This window comes from Heterodontus francisci, chromosome 4 (genome assembly GCF_036365525.1).
Source record: "Heterodontus francisci isolate sHetFra1 chromosome 4, sHetFra1.hap1, whole genome shotgun sequence".
Taxonomy (NCBI): domain Eukaryota; kingdom Metazoa; phylum Chordata; class Chondrichthyes; order Heterodontiformes; family Heterodontidae; genus Heterodontus; species Heterodontus francisci.
The window spans coordinates 58,587,122-58,608,421 of NC_090374.1; the positions used below are offsets into that span (position 1 = coordinate 58,587,122).

Here is a 21,300-nt window from a genome sequence, read left to right on the forward strand (position 1 = left end):
TCCCCTCCCTGAATCCCAAGTGGTAATATTCACTCATTCTTACCATCCACCCTCCATTTCTGCAGTTCCACCACAGCAATGGGTGACAGAGAAGGAGGAAGATGATGGTGAGGAAGTTGAATAAATTTTTGTAAGTGGGAACGGAAGTAAGACTTTCCAAAGTTTTCAGATGATACCAGACTGAAAAAGACTACAAACAGAAAATAGGCTAACTAAATATAGAGGAACTTGGATAGGTTAGGTAGCTGGACTGATAGGTGGCAGATGTCATTTAATGTCGACAAATGCAAAGTTGGAAAATGATATTAAACAATGGCAATATAAGTTAATGGGGTTATTTTGCAAGACCCATCACAGCAAAGACCTTTGCAGGCTCTTGTGGACAGACCACTGAAGCCATCAGAACAGTGTACAACAATGAGAAAGGGAGTCAATAGGACTTTGGGCTGTATAGCTAAAATAATTGATTTAAATTCTCATGTCATTCAGAGATTAAACAGAGTCTTTATCCAACTCCAGCTAGGATAGGGTGTGCAATGCTGATCACCATAATATGAGGAAGACATCCAGCACTGGAGATAGTGCATCAAAGAGCAACTAAATTGATAGCTGGGATTAGGCACCTGAATAATTAGGAGATGGCGTAGAAGCAGGGAGAGTAATGGAAAAGGGAAGGTTTGGGGTGATCTTATTGAAGCATTTAAGATCATTAAGGGTATAGAAAAGTTAAAAGTCAGTACGCTTAACAGGCTCTACAACAAGTGGGATAACTTAGAAGGGGGAGGATGAAAATACAGTTTAGATTTAGCTACTTTTATGTAAAATGTAGTGAATGTATGAGATATACTGCCAAGGGAGACAGCGAGGGTTAATTATATCAGAGATAATTGGATAAGTACCTGGTGAAGAATTGCTAAAGGGATACAAGAAATATTGTGGAATATATTTCCTGGATATTATGACTTGTGAAGTGGACCACAATGTTCTTTCTAGTACCGTGAAATCCTGTGAGGTTATAGATAGAATTAATGCATGAGAATGAACACATTATGAAGTACAGTAACACAAAGGAAGTAATCTTGTACTGCCACCAACTAGTTATGGAATTTGTGTGTCTTTTCTAAATCAGTATACATCATGAAAAAATTGAGACATCTTTGAATCAGTGTGAAAAATAAAGATGTGTGTGTAAATATCAATGGAATGTACTATCTTTACAAAGTGCACACACACATATCCTGGTTGATTTTCAATTGTGCCTGATGTTCCAATGTGCTTGACAATTTCAAACCTTTCAAGTTAATTCCATAAAATTTTTGGAATTATGAGCCAATTTGGAACATTTAATTTCAGTCCTTGAAAGATTTTCAGTACCTCTCTCCACTAAATTTGTGTGAAGGGGAACATTTTAGACAAACACAAAGCCAAAACAGCTTTGTAATGATGCTCAACTTGTAGTCTAAATGCATCATAAGAGGATTAAAAATTACTGTTTGACTTGCCCATCAAAGGCACTAAATTAGATTGCATATGCATGCTGCAAATACGTAGTGTACTTCAGTCCTGTTCCTCCACTTCTTGCTGCAAGTTCAACAGCCCCACCCTTTGGAATTTCAATTCACCATGCAAAGTATATAACAACCAAACATCAGAATTCTATTACCATGATGATTTTCTGCCACCGCTTTCAGACTGCACAACTGCTGATGTGCTGTTCAGCTGCATATCTGACATAACTTCTGAATGAGCTAGGACATCCTCTAATTCAACATTGGCAAGAAGAGAACCATTCTGTTTGGCGTCTACTAGAAGCTTTCACCCCAGGTGCAAATCCATTCCTTTACCCAGCTTTTTGCTCAGTTGCACTATCTCAGTATTCTGTTCCACCTTGAAGCGAGCTTCAAATCCTAATTTTGGCCTGTCCCATCGATCGTTCTGTTCTTTTTCTTTTTTCTTCTTTCTTTTGGGCCTCCTTATCTCGAGAGACAATGGATACGCGCCTGGAGGTGGTCAGTGGTTTGTGAAGCAGCGCCTGGAGTGGCTATAAAGGCCAATTCTGGAGTGACAGGCTCTTCCACAGGTGCTGCAGAGAAATTTGTTTGTTGGGGCTGTTGCACAGTTGGCTCTCCCCTTGCGCCTCTGTCTTTTTTCCTGCCAACTACTAAGTCTCCTCGACTCGCCACAATTTAGCCCTGTCTTTATGGCTGCCCGCCAGCTCTGGCGAATGCTGGCAACTGACTCCCACGACTTGTGATCAATGTCACACGATTTCATGTCGCGTTTGCAGACGTCTTTATAACGGAGACATGGACGGCCGGTGGGTCTGATACCAGTGGCGAGCTCGCTGTACAATGTGTCTTTGGGGATCCTGCCATCTTCCATGCGGCTCACATGGCCAAGCCATCTCAAGCGCCGCTGACTCAGTAGTGTGTATAAGCTGGGGGTGTTGGCCGCTTCAAGGACTTCTGTGTTGGAGATATAGTCCTGCCACCTGATGCCAAGTATTCTCCGAAGGCAGCGAAGATGGAATGAATTGAGACGTCGCTCTTGGCTGGCATACGTTGTCCAGGCCTCGTTGCCGTAGAGCAAGGTACTGAGGACACAGGCCTGATACACTCGGACTTTTGTGTTCCGTGTCAGTGCGCCATTTTCCCACACTCTCTTGGCCAGTCTGGACATAGCAGTGGAAGCCTTACCCATGCGCTTGTTGATTTCTGCATCGTTCTGTACATCTGTAATATTACCTCTGTAGTATCACCCAATTACTTCTCTACCTCACCCACACTGCCACTGAGACCATCCATCCATGCTTTTGTCACATCAGGGCTTGACTTCTCCGACACTCTCTTTGTCCGCTTCCCAAACTCTACCTTACATAAAGTTAAATGCATCCAGACCTCTATGGATATATCCTACTTCGTACAAAGTCCCAAAAATCTATCATTCCTCTTTTTCTGACATCCATCGGCTTTTTATCTCCTACCACGTCAACATTAAAATCCACAATCTTGCTTTGAAATCCTTTATCATGTTTTCAAATCTAACCAGTGCCTTACTAAAAACACATAATTTCCAACTGCATTCCTTTCCATCCAATATTTCAGTTACCACGTATTTGACTGACTCTGGTCCACTATGTATTGCTCCCTCTATTCTATTGTCTATAACAGAGATTTCAGCTAGCACATCCTTATGTTCTGGAACTTTTCTTAAACCTCTCTGCCTTGTCACCTCTTTCTCCATCTACAAGAGCCTCCTTAAGGCCTATCTCATCATCTGTGTCTTTGGTCAGGTCCTACAGTTGTGACATGTAGAAAACGAAAGGGCATGCATTTATGTGGCATCTTTTACAACTGCAAAACATCCTAAAGCACTTTACAACCAATGAGATGGTTGGCATCCTTCCATCTACAAAAGATGATGGACACGCAGCAAACAATCCATTTAGGTGGGGTGTCTTCTCTTGGTGCACATTTGTTGATGGCTGTGAAGGCCAATCCTTGAGAGGCAGGTTCTGCCACAAGTGTCGCACGTGAAGCTGACAAGTGACACTGTGAGTTGTTGTTTTTGATGTCGTCGCCTGTTGCCAACTAGTCATCGTGGTAGTGCATACCAGTCCACCGGATGTGTTGCCATTTCCCTCTTTCGCCTGCTAGTGATTCCCAAATGTGATGGTCAACATTTAAGGCCTTTATATCACGCTTGCAAGCATCCTTGAAGTGGAGCTTTGAGTGCCCTACAAGTTGTCTGGCCTCAACTACCTCACCATACAGAAGATCCTTGGGTATGTGACCATCTTGCATCCTGTGGACATGTCCGATTCACCGAAGCCGCTACTATTTGAGTAGTGCCAACACGCTTGGAAGCTCTACCCCTGAGAGGACTGCCACATTTGTGATTTTGTCCTTGCCAGGATAGACCCATAATGTGCTGCAGACAGTGAATATGGACATTACTGAGCTTCTTTTCCTGGTAGCTGTAAGTGACCTATGTCTCACAGCCATACAGTAAGGTGCTGAGAACACAGGCCTTATAAACCATTAGTTTAGTCCTAAGGGTCAGCTTGGTGTTATTCCATGTGCGTTTTGCAAGTCCGCCACTGGTGGTAGCTGCTTTCCCTATCAGTGTATTGAGCTCTGCATCAAGGGACAGATTGTCAGTCACCGTGGACCCAAGGTAGCAGAATTTGCGAACCACTTCCAGTGGGATGTTATTTAGTGTGACCAGGGGCAGAGATGCAACACCCTGTCCCATGACCATGGTTTTCTTGACGCTTATAGTCAAGGAGAACAAGTGGTAGACACGGGAGAGACAGTCCATGCGTCTTTGTAGCTGAGTTTCCGTATGAGCAACTCGCACAGCATCATCGGCATAGAGGAATTCTCTGATCAGGATGCAATGTGCTTTTGTCTTTGCTTTCAGCATTGATAGATAGTAGAGTTTGCCATCTGATCTAATGTTCAAGTAGACTCCTTCCATATCTGCAGGGAAGATGAAGATCGGGAGCATGGAGAACAAGATGCCAAATAGAGTGGGGACTAGGAACAACCCTGTTTCACTCCATTTTTCACTCTGAAACTGTTGGAAATGGAGCCATCAAACTGTACAATGCATGTTGTCATGGAAGGAGCGGATGAAACTGAGGAGCTTTGGTGGACAGCCAATGAAGACAATGGCAAGGAGATTGATAGATTCAGTGGTAGTGGCTGAAGATCAGAGCTGTAGTCTTCCCTAAATATAGCTGCAGGAACTTTAGAAACATAGAAAATAGGAGGAGTAGGCCATTCAGCCCTTCGAGCTTGCTGTGCCATTCATTATTATCATGGCCGATCATCCAACTCAGTAGCCTGTTCCCGCTTCCCCCCCATACCCTTTGATCCCTTTGGACCCAAGAACTATATCTAACTCCTTCTTGAAAACATACAATGTTTTGGCCTCAACTGCTTTCTGTGGTAGCGAATTCCACAGGTTCACCACTCTCTGGGTGAAGAAATTTCTCCTCATCTCAGTCCTGAAAGGTTTAGCCCGTATCCTTAAACCATGACCCCTGGTTCTGGAGTCCCCCACCATTGGGAACATCCTTCTTGCATCTACCCTGTCAAGTTCTGTTAGAATTTTACAGGTTTCTATGAGATCCCCCCTCACTTTTTTGAACTCCAGCGAATATAATCCTAACCAACTCAATCTCTCCTCATATGTCAGTCCCGCCATCCCAGGAATCAGTCTGGTAAACCTTTGCTGCACTCCCTCTATAGCAAGAACATCCTTCCTCAGATAAGGAGACCAAAACTGCACACACTATTCCAGGTGTGGCCTCACCAAGGCCCTGTATAATTGTAGCAAGACATCCCTGCTCCTGTACCTGAATCCTATCAGTATGAAGGCCAACATACCATTTGCCTTTTTTACCGCTTGTTGCACCTGCATGCTTACCTTCTGCGACTGGTGTACGAGAACACCCAGGTCTCGCTGCATTTTCCCCCTCTCAGTTTATAGCCGTTCAGATGGTAATCTGCCTTCCTGTTTTTGCTACCAAAGTGGATAACCTCACATTTATCCACATTATACTGCATCTGCCATGCATTTGCCCACTCACTCAACTTGTCCAAATCACCCTGAAGCCTCTCTGCATCCTCCTCACAACTCACCCTCCCACCCAGTTTTGTGTCTTCTGCAAATTTGGAGATATTACATTTAGTTCCCTCATCTAAATCATTAATCTATATTGTCAATAGCTGGGGTCCTAGCACCGATCCCTGCGGTACCCCACTAGTCACTGCCTGCCATTCGGAAAAAGACCCATTTATCCCTACTATAATAAAAACAAGAAATGCTGGAACCACTCAGCAGGTCTGGCAGCGTCTGTGAAAAGAGAAGCAGAGTTAACGTTTCGGGTCAGTGACCGATTTATCCCTACTCTTTGTTTCCTGTCCGCCAACCAATTTTCTATCCATCGCAATACACTACTCCAATCCCATGCGCTTTAATTTTACATGCTAACCTCTTATGTGGGACTTTGTCGAAAGCCTTCTGAAAGTCCAAATAAACCACATCCACTGGCTCCCCCTCATCAACTCTACTAGTTACATCCTCGAAGAATTCTAGTAGATTTGTCAAGCATGATTTCCCTTTCGTAAATCCATGCTGACTCTGCCTGATTCTACCACTGTTCTCTCAGTGCTTTGCTACAAAATCTTTGATATCCAAGACCGGGGCGTAGAAGTTTGTTCATATGGGCCTGCACAAGGATCTGTCTATGTGCTAGAACGGGTAGCCACAAGGTATACTCAATATTGGGCCTCGGACCTCATTTGATGCTGGTGAGCTACACCATCCCCAGACAGCCTACTGGCAAAGAGGCTTTGAATATTAGGCAGGAGTTCTCAAGTAAATACATGAAGGCAATTGGGCGAGAAGTGCTGATTGGAATGGTTGGAGAATAGCAAATGTTACAAAGAAGGGTCACTGACCCGAAACGTTAACTCTGCTTCTCTTTTCACAGATGCTGCCAGACCTGCTGAGTGGTTCCAGCATTTCTTGTTTTTATTATAGCAAATGTTACATCCTTGTTCAAAAAAGGGTGTAATGATAAACCCAGCAACTACAGGCCAGTCAGTTTAACCATGGTGGTGGGAAACCTTTTAGAAATTAAAATTTGGGGCACAATTAACAGTCACTTGGATAAGTGTGGATGAATTAAGGAAAGCCAGCATTGGCATTGTTATAGGCAAATTGGATTTAACTAACTTGATTGAGTATTGCTGAAAACCGAGACATTTTGTTGAAGCTTTTTATCTTGCACTCATCAGGACAGTTTGCAACACTAATGTAAGGGAAAGCAACAAATTTATACTGTGAGAAGAGAGTGCTGATTGGTTGGCAAGTGGACTCTGATTGGTAGAGGCGTTGCCATGGAGAATGTACCAGTTTATGGTGACTGACAGTTAACTGCCAAACTTTGTTTGAAATTTAAACCAGACAACTTGACTCTGAGGTATTGCCCTGAGGAATGAACCAGCAAACGGCTGTCACTTATTTTGTTTAGATGTACGTCCCAAAGACTGGCGGATCGTATCAACCAACGTGTCCCTTCCACTGTTCGCAACAGGTAAGGTATAGACCGTAGCCAACCAGCCCGTGCTTGCAAAACTCAAAACACTATGTCCAACATTAGATGTGATTCCGCGATTGAACAACATTTACTAAATAATCCTCAGTGTGTTAAGAATTACGCTGACAACCAAATTAAGATTATCAGTTGGTCTCAGTGTCGCGTATTTGCATGTACTGGAAGCTACATATATTAAGACACAGGGCCCTGTTCTTTGCAAACAGAAAGAACATGTACACACATTGCGCCTGTTTCAGCTGAACAAAATAAGTAGCAGCCATTCGCTGACTCTGTTTTCAGCAACACTCAAGCTCTGTAACTTGATTCTTACCTCATCAGAAAACTCAGAGGCTCGATGAGGTTAATGTAGTTGATGTGGTGCATATAGACTTCCAAAAGCTGTTGATAAAATACATGATGGGCTTGCCAATAAAGTTGAAGCCCATGGAATAAAAGGGACAGTAGCAACCTGGATACGAAATTGGCTGAGTGACAGGAAACCGAGAGCAGTGGTGAACGGTTGTTTTTTGGATTGGAGGAAGGAATGCAGTGGGGTAGTCCAGGGGTCGGTGTTAGGACCACTGCTTTTCTTAATATATATTAATGACCTAGACTTGGGTGTACAGGGCGCAATTTCAAACTTTGCAGTGACACAAAACTTGGAAGAATTGTGAACTGTGAGGAGGATAGTGATAGACTTCAACAGGACATAAGCTGGTGGAATAGGCAGGCACATGGCAGATGAAATTTAAAGCAGAAAGAAGTGTGAAGTGATACATTTTGGTAGCAAGAATGAGGAGAGATAATATAAAATAATGGGTACAATTCTAAAAGGGGTGCAGGGGCAGAGATACCTGGGGGCATATGTGCACAAATTGTTGAAGATGGCAGGGCAGTTTGAGAAAGCAGTTAAAAAGCATCTGGAGTCCTGGGCTTTATAATAGAGGCAGAGTACAAAATCAAGGAAGTTATGATGAACCTTTATAAAACACTGGTTGTTCTTGCCGAAAGCCAGCACGGACCAATGGATATGGCCCAAATGGCTTCCTTCTGCAGTGTAACCATTCTATGGTTCTAATTGCTGATGGGGTAGGGATCGATGTCACAATCCTGGGATTGTGATCACGATTGTGGCTAGGGTCAATGGTCCATGGTTTGAACATGAAGTTTGGAGGAGCATGCCTGCAAGTCCTGGCTCCTCATTCAAGTAAGTATATTTTAAAATCTTATCTTTTTGGTGGCGATCTGCAGCAGTTCCTTTAAGAACCACTGGTTAGGTCGCACATAGGCTATGTTTTGCTGAGCTTAGCTGTCCCAGTGCAGGAAGTGCTCAGGTTAACCCAATCTTTCGCAGGTGTCTCAAACAGGCAACAGACCATTAGTTACATAATGCAAAAGGGCCTAATGCCAGTTTCAGGTGTGGGTCCTGTACGCCTATTTTGTGGCCTTTACCAATATGGCAAGCAGCACACTACCAGCTTGTAATGAGTGTGTGCTTCCTGAACGGGCATGGTGCAATAGAATTTTTATGTCATACAACCAATTGGACAGAACCGAGACAATGGGCTGGATTTAGTGGAGGCGGCAGGAGTCCCAAATTGGGGGAGAAAGTAGAGCCTGGGGGGGGTGGGCAGACCCACTTTGGCAGGCAGCAAGACCAAGGGCTGCATTTTGCCGGTGGCAGCCAATTATGTGGCTGCTGCTGTGGCTGTCATCCCATTTCAAGGACAACAACCCCCACACCAGCCACCACCCTCCCCACCCCCCACCCACCACAAAGAGCTGCCGGCCCAATCAGAGGGCCAGGCAGTTCAGCAGTGCCACTGCTGGGGCTGCAGCTGGAGGATGAGGGCGCATTGATGGCCGTGTGCGTGGTATTGCTGAGAGCAGGCGGTGGCATTGCCACAGGGGTTGACATTGCCGCTGGGGGTTCCCAGCTTGAGCCAAAGAAAGCCCCACCCTGGAGCCTGCAGTCAGGCTGCCAGGGTTTACCTCGCGGTCTGCCTACATGGCAGCGGGCCCCCAGCTCCTGGTAAAATGCCAGCAGAGGCAGGAAGAGCCCTTAATTGGCCACTTAAGTGGCTCAATTGGACTCTGGGCGGGCTGTCTGCCAGCTTTCCTGCCGCTGGCAAAACAGCATGATGGCGAGAAAACATCAGGCAGGCCACCCGACACCTTCCCACACTATGATACCAGCCTTCACACCTCCCAGCCTGTCTCCATAGGGCTGGTACAATTCAGCCCAATGGAGCGATTGAGGGAGATGGTGTAACTGAAAGTCAGCATCCACATTTACACTAATGACAAAGTATCTGCAAATAATGTCACCAAGAGGCAGCATATAGATGAGGAAGAAAAAGGTGCCAAGGCTAGAATAATGAGAGACTCAGGAGCTGGAATGAGAAGCCATTGGTAGAGGTACTTTCACTATGATTAGATAAATAAGATGGCAATCCTTTCAAGCTGGCAATGGAAGAGATGTATTCGAGACGGATGGTGTGGTCAACAGTCCTAAAGGTCGCAGGAGGATAGAAGAGGAATAATTCATCATGTTCACAGTCACAAAGAATGTCGTTTGTGTCTTTGATAAGTGCCATTTAAGTGCCATTTCAGTGACATTGGAGAGATGGAAACCAGATTAGAGGGATTCAAATAAGGAGTTGCAGGAGAGATGGGCACAGAGCTGGGAATCAATAATGCATTCAAAAATCTCAGATAGGAAAGGAAAGCTGGAGATGGGCAATAGCAAGAAAGCAGAATAATATGCCATAATTTCTCATGAAGTTTTGCTGTACACTTTTTATGGGTTGTAATATCTTTCGGATAATATGTCCATAATACTGCCTATTCAATGTTCTGTTCAAATTCAACATCACCTCTCCGCTTTAATATTCCATGCCTCTATGGATAAAACCAAGAATCAGCATGTTTGTAGCACAGTAATCATTAAAAACACTTGAAAATTAACCCAATAATTTTCATCATTTATAGACTTTTTCTCTGGTTACTCTGTTAATCTCAGTTTTTATAATATGTCCTTTGATTTCTATACACCGTTCTTTAGTTTCGCTCCCCTTTTCTACAATTTCTTTAATATTTTCTTCCCATTTTTCTTTATCTCTATTTCTGTGATGTTTTCTCTCCCTTATCTTGTTTCTCTTTCACCACAGTACTTGTAATTTGTCCTCCCTATTTTCTATGTGCATGAGCACACAGTCTCTCTCCTATAATATTCCTTATTTCTGGTTTCTCCATTTTTGTAATCCTGCTCACCATGTGTTCAGTCCATGTCTCTAACATTCTGCTGCTCTCTTTCCTACTCAAATTGTCTCCCATCAACTCTCCTGATTCAATTATTCTCATTCATCAAATGCATTTTCAGTCAGGTCCTCTTCCTTCTCCCAGTTTCCACTGAAAACTAGGAGTTAGACGATGGGAGTCCTGTGCAACTGCAAATCAAGGTTATCATTGGCTGCATCAATGGTTCTGAAATTTGTTCAGGTCAGACTCCAGCTTTTTAATTTTTTCGTGCCTTGCCCCTCTGAGATCCTCTTATGCCCCACTAGTGACACTGGTAATGCCTTTTTAATAAAAAAAGTATCACATGCGCTTCCATCACTTCTTTTCTAACCTTTATTCTTTTCTCTTTCCTCTTAATTTTTTTCACTTTTTCCATTCTTCCTCAGCAAAAGGGCCACTGAACAACAATCTGAGGGAGCAGGCAATTGAATGATGATAGAGAGAGGACTGTGTGTGGCTCCTGAAAATTACAGTCTTTTACATTAGAGGCAGATGTCAGCCATGTCTCAGTGGTAACACTTTCAGCTCTGAGTCAGCTGGTTCTGGGTTCAAGCCCCACTCCAGAGATTTGAGCACATAATCTAGGCTGGCACTTCTGCGCAGTAGAGTGTAAGATTTGGTAAGATTGGGGGGGGAGGGTTATGCCCCCTTCGAAGGTGGGAACAGACTTGGCAGTACAAAGCTTGTTTTGAATCAACTTTATTGAGATAAAGGTAAGGACAAGTTTATTAAGTTTTCAGATAAACCATCGTCACAAACACAGGCAGTGATTAACAGTCTAACACAAACATTACCCTTATTAGAGACTGGAAGGCAGAACACATGACTCTTTCTCTCGCAGCTTTTGGTCTTCAAGTTTTTTGGTCGGTCTCTGTCTCTCTGGTCTCTTGTTGTTGTTCGAAAATTCTCTGCCGTACAGGGACACAATCAAGGCTTCTTTTATCCTGGCTTATTTCCAATTAACCCCCCTTTCCCCCAATCAGTGATTAGTCTTGTATTAAACAATGCCTTTCTTAACCAAGCAAGGATCATTTTGTGATGGTTGCTAACCTTTAGTATTTATGTAAATAATAATGCCCCTTTCTGTTGACTACTTTATCTCAATGCTTTTACATTTTCTGGTCCCTTATGTCATTGTAAGTTGGCTTCACTGTCTGCTCTCAAGGTCTCACCCTTTTACTGCAAGTAAGCATTTTAAAACTTGAAACAATTTCCCAGAATCCCTCTACTTTGACATCTTGTCTATACTGTACCCTACTTCCTAAGTTTTCCCACTTTACAATACTACAAAGAAGGGTTCTAATAAAGCTAAATGTTAGTTTACGATAATAAGTTAGGTGTTAGTTTATAATAGCTAGATTTTAACAATTAGTACTCTGGTTAGTAACTTTTTAGTAACCTAATCTTGCAAGATGAAGTACTGTGTTGTCACTTGAGTGAGACATTGAAATGAGGCCATCTGCCCCCTCAGGTGGGCAGAAAAGATCCAACGGCACTATTCAAAGAGGAGCAAGGGAGTTCTCCTAAGTGTTCTGGCCAGTATTTATTGTTCAAATACATAAAACAGATCATCTAGTCATTCATTTCATTAATGTTTGCCACTTTTGTGCAAATTGGCTGCTGCGTTTCCTATATTACAAATTACTTTTTATTCATTCATGGGATGTGGGCGTCACTGGCAAGGCTAGTATTTATTGTCCATCAGTAATTTAGAAGGTGCTGATGAGCTGCCTTCTTGAACTGATGCAGTCTGTGTGGTGTAGGTACTCCCACACTGCTGTTAGGTAGGGATTTCCAGATATTTGGCCCGGTGACAATTAAGGATCGTCAATATATTTCCAAGTCAACATGGTGTGCGACTTGAAGGGGAACCTGCATGTGGTGGTGTTCTCAGCGATTACATTTCAAAAGTAAAATGCTCTGGGACATGATAATTATAGGCACCATATGAATGAAAGTCAATATTTGTGGCTCCACTCAGTAATTTGTTTATATCAGTGCATTCAATTCTGGTGAAGGATCTGCGCTTGGAACCACAACCAATCCTTTCAGGAGTGAATTGACCAATGATTTCAGGCTCAGACTGGCTGATTGATGCGGGGTGCTCAAATTGCCCTACTCCTATAAAGCTATTTGGAAGGAAGGCAAAGAAAGTATTCGAAAGCCAATGCCCTAAGATTCTAGGAAAGAACATGGCATCAGAACCATCTTGGTTCTTCTGTTCTTGTGCTACACTCTGGGAATCACAGAAACAGTTATGTTGCAAGAATAGAAAAAGGTTATTCAATAATACGTCACCAAATCTCTACATGAATCAAGGGTCATCTTACGTCAAGTAGGGCTTCTTCCATATATGTACACGTGAAAAACAAGGCATGTTCGATAAAGCAACTGTTAAAGGACTATCTTATGGCTATATCGAAAATTGTGACCACCTATATTCTATTCACTTATAGCTCTGTTAATGGCACTGGAGTCAATAAAAATACACTTTTCAAGGTGCATTTGTATTGTTAAAATTAGAGCTAGGTCATTTAGTGAAGAAATCACGAAGCACTTTACCACACAAGGAGTAGTGGAGATCTGGAACTCTCTTCCCCCAAAAGGTTGTGGATTCTGGGACAATTGAAATTTTCAAGACTCAGATTTTTGTTAGGTAAGGGTATCAAAGGATATGGAGCAAAGGCAAGTAAATGAAGTTGAGATGCAGACAATCCATGGTCTCACTGAATGGTGAACAGTCTCAAGGGGCTGAATGGCCTACTCCTGTTCTTATGTTCACTGTGTAATATATGTAAGCCAACCTCTCACCAATTATAGTATCATGTCTTTTGCTTCTGTGGTTTATTTCTGGAATGTGAATTGCTCATTTCCATAATAAAGAAGTTTGCAGTAAAAGGAGAGATTTTTGCTTGTTTCTTTTGATACATTAATGGCAATTTTCTGAAGTACAATCTATTATTTTAACTCACTAAAATCTCAGAATTATATGTTCCATTATAGAGAAAGAAACTGTACACATGGCAGAATGTGTAACCTAAGCAAAGTGTTCAACCAATGGAAGTAACAGCTAAAATTACAAACAATGTACAGCATTTTACTGTGTTCAGCTTGAAAAATGTTTTTAAGATTTTCAACTCCAAGACACAAATATTTTCAAAAAAAATCTTCATCTAATTACATAGTTTCCAGACAATGAATGAGTGCTTTAGCAAAACTCCACTAAAGGTATAGTGTTCACTTTTATGATGAATTGTTCGAATGGAGGAGTGTGGCTGAAATTCCATCATGACAGCCCGAGTGAAACAATATGTTTGAATGGAAGGGTACAATATTTATTTGGCATTAAACTAAAATGTGTGGAATGAAGAGAGGTAGTTAAGGCAGTGATTTTTTTTTGTGCTTAACACCGTAAGATCCAGTGGAAAGAAGGTTAATGAAGTCGCAAGGTACTTGCTTCTTATCTTTCTGGAACTTTTAAGTAACTGAGGGATTGCTGTTTAGTTGCCTTGGTTCAAGATTGGAAGTCCGCACACTCACTCAATTATTTTGCCTGTTGTCACATGTGTAAGCTGTACTTGCAATAGCTGATAAGCTAGACTTGCCAAATTACATTCAACATGGGCTCAGCATCTGCCTGTCACAATTCCTTTAGTGTGTACCAGATTTATATTTATCTAAAATATATGCAGGACACGTGCACTCAATTGGCTGAATCTTCGGTGCGCCTTTGAAAAAATGCCAAATAAAGGTGCACACTTTCAGAATTCTAAACCTTTGTATACTGTAATGGATTAGTTATTAAAATAACATGAATTAATAGATTTTCCATGAATACTTTTTTTAAAGTTTAAAAGGCAGTGAACTGCATTTGTTGTGTTAATATTCAGAGATGTGTCTTTAACCTATTAAAACTGCAACTTGATTTTAACCAAACAAGGATGAAATACTCAAGCAAATGTCAAAGTAGTGAATTAAAAATGTAAAAAGTATATTGAGTACTTGTTTATTGGGTGAATATGTACAAAGCAAATTAAACGTTGGAAAGCAAACCAAGTCAGAGAGCACAAATCCATAAAGAAAATTCTCTTTGAAGATCCCATCGTTCAAATTTGTCACATTAACTTATATTAATCGATATGATATATTTATTATTAAATTTTCAACTATAGGCATTTCGAGAGGTAACTTAAGTTGACCTGAAGAGGGCTCCATTGCATTTTCATTCTGATTTGTGCTATTCAGTAACAGCTTCTACAACTTATTTTCACTTATTTCTTTTGCACAATGTGTCAACATTAAGCCAGATTTGCAGGCACCGTGACACTTCCAAAAAACAAAGAATATGTAAACTATATATTCAAATCAAAATGCATCCGTCCAAGTGTTTAAATCTTTAACAGCAAGAAGAAACAGTTTTAAGGGAACTTCTTGTTATCATTCTAGTCAACAGATATGGCATATTATCAATATTTATAATCAAAAACTCTGTTTTTTTCCCTTCCCAGGATGGTCTATGTATTTTCAGTTTTTATTTTTCCAACACGTCCAAATCATCACAAGGTTTCAGTAGAAAATGTGTGTCTTACTTTTGTTGGTTAAGTGCATTCTGCTACACTTCAGCATACGTGTTCACATTAGCTTACACTGCCACAGTGTTTAAACAAAATATCTTAAAGCTCAGAGGATAAAGATTCTTTTGCTAATAAAAAATACTGTATCACAGGTCAAAGGTAAGTTTTCTTCAGCAGCACAGACTAATCTCACAATGATGTATCACAAGCAGCAAGTACTGAGAACGAAGCTCGACAATGCAAGTAAGCAACTGTTCATTTGATTTTGGATAAAGATTGTTGTTTTTCTTCTCAGAATTCAGTGATGGTTATGTTCTCAGCAATAAACAGCAACTGGCATTTTTTTATTTTATTTATCCACTCAAACATTCCCTAGGAAAAAAAACTTGATCTTTATTTTCTTTGTTATGTAATTTTCCCGATTCCTCCCCACACATTATTTTCCTTAGGAGTGCATGATGGTCCAGACTGCACACATTTTAGTTTACCAATCTCTGTTCCTCGAGTGACCCACCACTAGAATGAAGTAGGAAGGGACCACCTACCTAGATGATAATTGCTGAAACTTGTTTCCTGCAGAAAACCCAAGTGCAGAATTTAACATCAGTCAAGTCCCTCAGCTATATTTGCATTCATGGAATCATAAAAAGGTTATTTGTTTTTTTGTGGGAGATGGGCGTCGCTGGCTAGGCCAGCATTTATTGCCCATTCCTAATTTCCCTTGAACTGAGTGGCTTGCCCGGCATGATAGAAGGACATTCAAACCATCAAGGCGGCACCAGTGATTTTGAGTATTATGCATGCCAAATTAATAATTTTAAGTAACCAAAATGATGTCACATTTATTTTAAAGAAGAAATTGAACAGTTTTATATTGAACTGGGGGTCTGGCAAAGAAAACAAATGTTAGTGCATGTTAAAATTTATCAATATCAACATTATTAGGAAATCCCTACTGTGTAACAGCAAGAACAGCCAACCCTTTTTGATCAAACTGGAATAACTGAGATGCACACATACATTCAATCCCCATGACTCTTCATCAGATCACCAGAACTTTGCTCTCAAAAACATTTCCATTTTCCTTTCTCCAATACAGCCCCCACCTTCCCTGTTCCTCCTATGCAAAACACTTGGCATTAGAATTGAACAAGCTAAGTGGGATTGTTGATAATTGAAACATCTACATAGCAGAGAACTGTAATATTTGTATTTCTCATTACAAACATTCCTTACAAAAATGTAAAACACATTTCTTGGTTTTACTGTCTTGTGCAACTTAGTTTATTCTGCTCCATCCATTAGCTTCTGTTCAAACATTGTTAAACTGAAAATGCATTGTGGAAAATAAATATATTGTACACACATACTTTTTTCAATTCGGGTCAAAAATGCCCTGCATCACAGCTGTGGCATAGCTCAACGGCACATCGAGTCCCACTACTGGCCCCATCATGCTCAGCCAGCTTGTGATGTAATTTACATTCCTAAACAAAAGAAACATAAAATAAGCATGACATTTTCTTTAAAGAAATTATATATTGCATTGTTTTAATACAGACGATTACAGTTTTGAGATTTTTTTGTTTTCTGTATTAGCAACATAATATGCTTTGCATTACCATGTAGAAGAAATATGAAGTAAAACGGACATATTCAAAGGCACTCATAATGAATTACAAAAGGATTGCCTGCATGGCAGCACAGCTCATACAGCCTGAAGTATTCTGAATCTGAATGTCAGTAACTCTGAAATGTGTTTCCAATCACCAGAAACCAGTCAGATTTTTAGACATGTCTAAAAGGCAGAGTTTGAGCTCTACAATGGCTTTTTTTCCACTCATTACATTTTCTTTTCTCTTTACTCACCAGCTTTCCACTCCCTTTTCCTGAAGGAACTGATTCCTTGCTAGGATATGGCTCAGTCGGTGCAGGGTGCTCTCCAGGGCCTTGCTCAAATGGCTATTATTCATATCTACAGAGAGTGTAAGCAGGCTCTTCCACCATCATTTGGGGGGGGGGGGGGGGAGGGGGTGGGGGGCTGGTGATTACAGACAAACGCTATGCTGTCCTCATCCAGCATCCACACACAATTTCTTCCAACAGGGATCACTGAATAACCATCAGGAGCAGCAACCTTGGCTGATTTCCACTCTTCATTCCAGGACTGCTGAGGCCAATTTTAGTGCTGTTACCACTGCTGTGGCTGAGATCAGCTAATTCAGCCCATGCTAGTGTTGAATCTGGGTCCTTCCTGGTCTATATCACTCAGCTGCTCAGTTGATAAGGTCAATAAACTATCGAGAGGGAAGCTCTAATTAGATATCTAACCTTCCTACCCACTAGAACAAGTTTTGTCTCATCAGTATAAAACTTTAAGAAACCAGACAGTGCAAATGTAACAAAAACATAACATCTAGTACTTGTGCTAAATTCATACTAAAAAAAAATCTTTGGATCTTGTTCTTTGAAGAATGCACTGCAATTCCATAATATTGCAATGTTATTAGCGGTCTGAATGCCAACCATGAAAGACTAATTTTCCCTTGCGCAACTTAAAAGCAGAATGTTACAGAGTAGGGTATGAAGCTACACAATGTTTATAAATTTACAGTACTCTACGAATAAGCTGAATAAAAGTCTGGATATTTGTCTTTTCTTGGATACAACTTGTTACAAGAGGGTAGCTACTACTAGACCTCTGCCAACATTTACCTGTCACCAATTGTTAGGAGGAACACAATCAGCCTAAGTGGACCTTGCCTCCAGCTTCTGCTCACCTCTCTTCCCTCACCATCTGACCAGCACTGAAAATTTGTCCTCTAGACAATCAGAGGCATGAATCTTCATCCTACCACTCCACAGAACCTTTTAATAGATGATTATTAGTTACTTTGGAAATTAATGGTTTAAAATCACACTACAATATTATTAACCACCCATTTAAGCATTCAAATGAAGTTAATGACTTAATCTGTTTGCTATTTTAACAAAGACAAACCCAGTAACATAGAACAGTAATACTTATGTTCAAATAATTAATCAAAGAATCTCATCTGAATATGTGAACTCTTTTGTTACAAATATCACAAAGCACAATTTCATCCCACAAAGCTTTATATCCTTCCTGCACAGTTCAGCATTTTTGTTTATTTCATTACTTTACATTTAATTCGGACCCCATGAAGTCTCACGGCATCAGGTCAAACATGGGCAAGGGTTGTTCTCAGTTGTTCAGCAAGAGCACAAAATGTACTCTTGGTGGCAGACTCCAATGTCCATCACCAAAAGTGGTTGGTTAACACCACTACCGACTGAGCTGGTCAAGTCCTTGAGGGCGATAGTTTTTATTTATTTAGAGATACAGCACTGAAACAGGCCCTTCGGCCCACCGAGTCTGTGCCGACCATCAACCACCCATTTATACTAATCCCACACTAATGGGGAATAAAGCCAAAGCCAAGTCATGGCACCATGGGTGGTTCATTTATGCAGAGGGTGAGGAGGAAGTTCAGAAAAGCAATAATAGAAGATTCTACAGTTAGGGGGACAGACAGGCGTTTCTGCAGCCGTAGACCTGATTCCAGCATGGTATGTTGCCCCCCTGGTGCCGGGGTCAAGGATGCCGTTGAGCGACTGAAGAACATTGAGGGGTAAGCCAGAGCAGCCAGAGGTCATGGTCCATATCAATACTATTGGCATAGGTAGAAAGAGAGATGAGGTGCTGTAGGAAGATTTTAGGGATCATAAAAGAAATTAGTAAGCAAGACCTCAAAGGTAGTAGTCTCTGGATACTCCTGGTGCCATGTGCTAGTGGGTACAGAAATAGGAGGATAGTGCAGGTGAATACATGGCTGGAGAGATGGTGCAGGAAGGAGGGCTTTAGATTCTTGGGGCATTGGGACTGGTTCTGGGGGAGGTGGGACCTGTACAAGTGAGACAGGTTGCACTTCAGCATGACCAAGACCAATAATACGAACATACAGATTAGGAGCAGGAGTAGGTCACTTGACCCTTCGAGCCTGCTCTACCATTCAATAAGTTCATGGATGAACTGATTACTCCACATTTCCACCTACCCCACCCCCCCCCACCGCATAACCTTCCACCCCCTTGCTTATCAAGAATCTATCTACCTCTGCCTTAAAAATATTCAAGGACTCTGCTTCCACCGCCTTTTGAGGAAGAGAATTCCAAAGACTCACGACCCTCAGAGAAAAGATTTCTCCTCATCTCTGTCTTAAATGGGTGACCCCAAGTTCTAGATTCTCCTACAAGGGAAAACATTGTTTCCACATCCACCCTGTCAAGACCCTTCATGTTTCAATCAAGTCACCTCTTGCTCTTCTAAATTGCAGCGGATGCAAGCCTAGCCTGTCCAACCTTTCCTCGTAAGACAGCCCGCCCATTCCAGGTATTAGTCTAGTAAACCTTCTCTGTACTGCCAATGCATTTACATCCTTCCTTAAATAAGGAGACCAATACTGTACATAGTACTCCAGATGTGGTCTCACCAATGCCCTGTGTAGCTGAAGCAGAACCTCCCTACTTTTGTACTCAATTCCCCTTGCAATAAATGATAACATTCTATTAGCTTTCCTAATTTCATGCTGTACCTGCATACTAACCTTTTGTGATTCATGCACTAGGACACCCAGATCCCTCTGTATCTCACAGCTCTACAATCTCTCACCATTTAGATAATATGTTTCTTTTTTATTCTTCCTGCCAAAGTGGACAATTTCCCACTTTCCCACACTATTACTCCATTTGCCACATCTTTGCCCACTCACTTAACCTATCTATATCCCTTTGTAGCCCCCTTATGTCCTCTTCACAACTTACTTTCGACCTATCTTTGTGTCATCATCAAATTTAGCAACCATACCTTCGGTTCCTTCATTTAAGTCATTTATATAAATTGTAAAAAGGTTGAGGCCCCAGCACAGATTGCTGTGGCACACCACTCGTTACATCTTGCCAACCAGAAAATGAGCCAATAATGCCTACTCTCTGTTTCCTGTTAGCTAGCCAATTTTCTATCCATGCCAATATGTTACCCCCTACACCATGAGCTTTTATTTTCTGCAATATCCTTTGATGTGGCACCTTATCAAATGCCTTCTGGAAATCTAAGTAAAATACATCCACCAGTTCCCCTTTATCCACAGCACATGTTACTTCTTCAAAGAACTCCAATAAATTGGTTAAACGTGATTTCCCTTTCACAAAACCATGTTGACTCTGCCTGATTACCTTTAATGTTTCTAAATGCCCTGCTATAATGTCTTTAATAATAGCTTCTAACATTTTCCCTAAGACCGATGTTAAGCTAACTGGCCTGTAGTTTCCTGCTTTGTCTCCCTCCCTTTTTGAATAAAGGAGTTACGTTCACTATTTTCCAATCTGATGGAACCTTCCCTGAATCTAGAGAATTTTGGAAAATTAAAACTAACGCATCAACTATCTCACTAGCCACTTCTTTTGCACCCTAGGATGAAGTCCATCAAGACCCGGGGACTTGTCAGCCCACAGCTCCAACAATTTGTTCAGAACCACTATCTGGTGATTGTAATTTCCTCGAGTTCCTCCCTCCCTTCCATTTCCTGACTTACAGCTAATACTGGGATGTTGCTTGTATCCTCAATAGCGAAGAATGTAGTGGGGAGGTGTGCTAGTTCTGTTGGGGAGGGTTTAAATTAGTTTGGCAGAGGGATGGGAACCCGAGTGTTGATTCAGAAGGGAAGGAAGCAAAGCTGGAAATGGAAGGCAGAAAATTATTAAGCAGGTGTGGAAGGGAGAAGAAACAAAGACCAGAAATAGACAGCAAAAAAATTTGGCAGTCATAATGGTACATACTTCAATGCAAAGAATCTAGTGAATCAGACAGATGAGCTGAGGACACAGACACTTGCAAAAATATCACAGCTATTACTGAAACATGGCTTAAAGGAGGGCAGAAATGGCAGCTCAGTCATTCAGCCATGGTAACAGGGCTTTCAGATGAGATAGGGGATTAATAAAAGGATGGGGGGAGGGGTTTAGTGGGTTGCAGTATTGTTACAGAAGCAATTACAGCCGAGGGGGAATGATATGTTAGAAGGATCATCAAATAAGGCCATATGGGTTGAAGGGGGCAATCACACTGCTAGGAGTGTACTATAGACGCTCAAACAGTCAGAGGGAGATAGAGAGAAAATACACAGGCAAATTAATGAGAAATGCAAAAACAACAGGGCAGTAATAATGGGGGATTTCATCAAACCTAATATTATCTGGTACAGATTTCTTAAAATGCACAGAACAACGTTTTTA

General features: G+C 41.5%; 1 protein-coding gene across 8 annotated transcripts in view; it reads right to left on the minus strand.

Annotated features, from left to right (window-relative positions):
- The window catches only part of atg10 (ATG10 autophagy related 10 homolog (S. cerevisiae)), a 406,513-nt gene that overhangs the window by 92,606 nt on the left and 292,607 nt on the right, over window positions 1-21,300 (minus strand). For 4 of the 8 annotated variants that reach the window (XM_068029616.1, XM_068029615.1, XM_068029617.1 and 1 more), the window contains exon 7: window positions 11,326-16,472. In XM_068029616.1, coding sequence (XP_067885717.1) covers window positions 16,361-16,472 — 112 coding nt within the window. In that variant the 3' untranslated portion in view covers window positions 11,326-16,360. The other 4 variants (XM_068029620.1, XM_068029619.1, XM_068029621.1 and 1 more) reach the window with 4 other exon arrangements.